Raw genomic sequence first — 5,101 nt, 5'->3', positions numbered from 1 at the left:
GTCAAATGGATAAAATGGACACAAATTTTTAAAAGTGAAAACTTGTATGAAAATTAAGTATATGAGTTTTGAAGTATAGTGTAATATTTCATTACACATATGTGACATGTACATGTATCATGTATACCATGTGTCTTGATCAAATCAGGGTGATTAATATTTCCATCTCCTACCATTACTTTGTTTCAAAACTTCAGACTCCTTTCTTCTAGTTATTAATAGATGTATAATAGGCTATTGTAAACTATAGTCACCTTGCTCTTCTATAAAAATTTTAATGTTAGATATTTCTAAGTGGTGGAATCAGAGAAATTTTTCATACTATTCTTTTATTCATTTATTTAACAAATACTGAGCACTTTGTGTCAAGCTGTAGAAAAAATAAATGAGTCTCTGCCTTTTATGAAGGTTACATACCGTGATGTAAAGGCAGACATTAAAATGAGTATGTGAAATATGTGCTATGCTAAATGATGATAAGTGCTGTGGACAAAGGGGGACGTGAAGTATGTGAGAGTACATAGCAAATGTCAATAAGGTGGTCAGGGAAGGTCTCACGTGGAAGGTGGTATGTTCAAAATATTATGAATCCTGGCTTTGGGACCAGAGACTGGAAAGACAGAATTGCAATGGAACAAGATTAGGTAGTATAATGGAGAATAGAGGGGGTGGAGGTCAGGGGTCAGCCTGGGATGCTACACTTGAGAGGATATGAAGACACCAAAGTGGATCCATAGCTGTGGCATACACTTCTGAGTACAGGAGCTGACAGTTCACAGGAAGGACTGAGTCTAAAGGCCATTCACATGTAGATGAAATTTAATCAAGGCAGCTGGGAAGCTAAGAAGAACTAAAAAGCTAAGAACTAAGAAGCTAAGAGGAACAAGGGGAAAGCAGGTCAGGTAAAAAAGAGTTTAGGAAAGTGGGGGTCCTGGGGAGGGAGTGATTTACCACCGTGTCAAACACTGCTCAGAGGTCAAAGATGGTAAGAACCGAGTAAGGACCACTGAGCATTATTCATAATCACAGGAACAGTTTAACTGGCATGATTGGGTGAATTGGAAGGGAAATAAATTGGAAGCAGAAGTGTGAACACCAGTCTGAAAAGTTACATTCTATATGATTCCCAACTACATGGCATTCTAGAAAATGCAAAACTACAGAGACAACCAAAAAATCAGTGATTGTCAAGGCTAAGTTGGAGACAGGGAGGGAACAGATAAATAGATGGCATACAAAGGATTTTTAGGCCAATCAAATTATTCTGTAGTATATTGTAATGATGAAAAACATTTGTCAAAATAGATAGCAAGAATTTATCAAAATCCATAAAACTCTATGAAACAAAGCATGAATCCTAAAATAAGTTATGGACTTTAATAATAATGTTCAATATTCATTAATTATAATAAACATACTGCACTAATGCAAGATGTTTACAATAAAAGAAATTAGTTTGAGGGCTGAGAAGAGGACATATAATAATGCTGTATTTTTTTCTGCTCAAATTTCTATACAGCTAAAACTAGTCTGAAAAAAAGTCTATTAACTTAAAAAGAAATGTAAACAACACTTGAGGAGCTTTATTGTAAAGGGAAGAAGAAAAAGGAAGTAACATATACAATACCATGACAAATAGTTCTTATGTAGGATGAAGTAAATATTGTTATATGAGGAGGGAGAAAAACCCTTTGGGGTATAGGAAAGAAAAAGGAGAGCTACCACAGTTACTGCCTTGCATAAAGAGGGGACAGAATCCAGTGCATAGGTACAGTTTGACCTTATAGGGCAGCATCAGGTCACCCAGTATCAGCAGTGACTAAAGGAAACTGATCACAGGCAAGTGTTCAGATAGCTGGTATGGTAGGACATTGAGGGATTCTCTTCCCCTTTTCACAGTGAGACAGGAGATAAACTAAAAGTGAGATTTAGTAGGTGTGGGGTTTACTTAAGAATTGAGGTCATTTCTTCTATGGTTTTGATATTTATATCATACATGTATTATTCACAAATATTGGATTCTTTGATTATTATTAAAATAAAATATTTTAAAAATTAGTCCTAGACTCCCTTGTATTGGGGATTCCAGAAATGTTTTAAATGCTGGAAGTTCAGCAGACTCATTCAAGATTTGAATTTGGATTAAGTTAACTAGAGAGGTGGTGGTGGAGAGGCTGCTGTTTGACTAGAGGAGATTTGACAGGTACACAGTGATTCTGGATCACCTTGATCCCAGGTGAAGTCTTGATTATTTTTTCAAGCAGAAAATGGCTAAAATTGTAGGAAGGACCACTCCTGTGACAACACAGAATTGTTCCAAGAGTCGTCTCTGGATGCCCAGCCAATAGTCTGTTCTTCCAGACTTTCCACTATTTTGTCAGCACCTAATTCTCTACATTAAATGACATTTTGTTTAAAAATCACTGGCATGTTTTTTGCTACCTGAACTAGAATTCTGATTGGTCTACCAGGGAACTATCTCTATTATAGTCAAGGAAAGCAATTGGAGGTAAGTCAAACATATAGCTAGAAATCATAACAACATGCAAGGGGTAATCATGAAGCTCTAGGAAAAATAAAGAAAATGAAATATTTTTCTCTTAATAATATTTTTCAACTCTGTGCTATCTGTACAGAATCTTGAGTTTACAGACTCTAAGTTATTTATAAACCTGTGGTAGAGGAATCATTATGTTGCTTAAAGACTTAAAATGACTTCTTATTGCAATTATAATAAAATTTTTCATATTTACTTTGTGGACTATATGTTTTAGATACTACCAGTATCTCCAATTCCAATTCTAATCATTTTCACATTCACTTACTATATTCTAGACAACTTGGACTTTGCTGTGGTACTCAAATAGACCAGGTATATTATCATCTTTAGGCTTTTGTACCACCTGTAACCCTTGTCTGATTTCTATCCCAGATGTTGGCTTGATCAACTCTCAGTTTATCTAGATATCACTCAAAATGTCATTTCCTGAAGAAGTGTTTGTTTGGCAATAAAGAAAATAAATTGACTACCCACAATTCAGAGTCACAATCTATTACTTCACTTTTCCTTTTGGTTATTTTCAGAATGATATTGCCTCCTGAAACCATGGTGTTTATTTTTCACCTTAATAGCTATCTGTTCCCACTTGGGTATCTCCAATATAGCAATGACTATCTGTCTCATTAATAATTCTTTCTTCAGTGCCTAGAATAGGATCCTGACTAATTCAGGGTACGTAAATAATAAATAAATGCAATCTTTTAGAAATGAATACATAAATTTCAGATCCCATCCCACAGCCCTGAATTTCTAATTCCTTTTCCCCCTTTTTTAGGGTATGTGCTGATGAAACAGCTTCTTCATGGAAGCCTTCACTTCCTGGTTACGAAGAGTATAAATTACAGGATTCAACAATGGAAAAATGACTGTATGAAAGAGGGAAACCACCTTGTCAGCCGGGAAAGCTCTGAACGGGCGAGTATAGATGAAGATGCCAGGCCCAAACATGAGGAATATAACAATGATGTGTGTGGTGCACGTGGACATGGCCTTGCTCTTCCCCTCAGAGGAAGACCCATGTACTCTGCAGAGGATGACGGCATAGGAGGCCAGAAGGCCCAGGAAGCACAACAGGGTCATTAGGCCACTGTTGAAGACCATCAGGAGCTCCACCACAAAGGTGTCAGTGCAGGCCAGCTTGATGACCTGTGGCACATCACAGAAGAAGTTATCCAGCTGATTTGGGCCACAGAAAGGCAGGCGGAGGATGAGGGCCACCTGGATAATGGAGTGGATAAAGCCTCCCAGCCACAGAGCCAGCAGCATCACATAGCAGGCTCTAGGGCTCATGACTGTTGAGTAGTGCAAAGGCCGGCAGATGGCAATGTAGCGGTCAAAGGCCATGACAACCAGGAGCAGCCCCTCTCCACCTCCAAGGAAGTGCAAGAAGAACAGTTGGGTGATGCAGCCTCTGTAGGAGATCACCTTCTTCTCAGAGAGGAAGTCCACCAGCATCCTGGGAGCCACAATGAAGGAGTAGGAGGCATCCAGGAAGGCCAAGTTGCCCAGGAAGAAGTAGAGGGGGGCTGTGAGCCCAGGGTCTGACCTGATGGTGAAGATGATGAGGAAGTTTCCAGGGAGGATAATGAGGTAGAAAATTAGAACTAAGACAAAGACCAGAAGCTGAATCTCTCGAGACTGGGTCAGACCAAGGAGAATGAATTCAGTCACCACTGTGCCGTTCTTGTTCTCCATCCCCCTGGCCTACAGTGTATCAGGGAGCAAAGTTTGCTATTACTATATATTCCATCTAGATGCTAGCTTTTCTGCAGCTAAAAATTTTTAACATATCCCTTCTTAAGGTAAAAACACTTCCCAGCTCTGTCCACTGTCCTGGCTAATTTTTATTCCCTTCTTTTCTCCGAGTTTAAAATGGAAAGCAGAAATAAAATACTGTTCCCAATGACACAGTCTTATTCCCATTCAAACAAGTGCTTCTACAGACTCTTCTCCACTTCAGAAGTCTGGCATTATCAGCTTTGGGATTTCTACCTTCCAAAGCGGGATGAAAAATTTCACAATTGAGACACAACATGACTTCCATTATCATGACCTGTGAGGTTTTGTAGATACATGTGCTTGAGGTTTAATTTGGGGTGGGGCAGGGGAATATTAGACCTTTCTTTTCTCATCCTCACAACCCCAAATTTTACTAGACATTTCCTTCCTTGAATTTCTGTGAAATTCCCACTTCCTAGCTGGTAACTCTCTTGCTTGCCTTCTGCATTCTCTTACTAATTGTATTTTCTTTTATCCCTTCTGGTCTGATATCCTGGTGAACTCTGACTCCAAAGTGTTCATCATGATCCCAGACAATAATGACTCTACTTTTCACCTAACTCAGAGGGAGTCCCCCCACTATAAGTATGGTTGAACACCACTCCTGCAGCCACTCCACACCTTATTCATGCAGTTTAATTAGCACTATTTGATTCTCAAGTACTTATATGCCCATAACTCACTTCTTTATCTCTACTTAATGATAATTTTATTAATAATTATATCATTTTCTCAAAACTGAAAATCATACTGTATAAAAAC

At 38.5% G+C, this 5,101-nt stretch overlaps 1 protein-coding gene across 1 annotated transcript; it reads right to left on the bottom strand.

The window, feature by feature from the left end:
* Positions 1-3,324: 3,324 nt before the first annotated feature.
* On the bottom strand, positions 3,325-4,255 carry LOC107137869 (olfactory receptor 4N2). Its single transcript, XM_015480305.2, has one exon. The coding sequence runs from the start codon at positions 4,253-4,255 to the stop codon at positions 3,332-3,334; it is 924 nt and encodes a 307-aa protein (XP_015335791.1). The 3' UTR covers positions 3,325-3,331.
* Between the last annotated feature and the right edge of the window lie 846 nt (positions 4,256-5,101).

Source organism: Marmota marmota, unplaced genomic scaffold (genome assembly GCF_001458135.2).
Source record: "Marmota marmota marmota unplaced genomic scaffold, marMar, whole genome shotgun sequence".
NCBI classification, from domain to species: Eukaryota; Metazoa; Chordata; class Mammalia; order Rodentia; family Sciuridae; genus Marmota; species Marmota marmota.
This window is presented reverse-complemented; position numbering and strand designations above follow the sequence as displayed.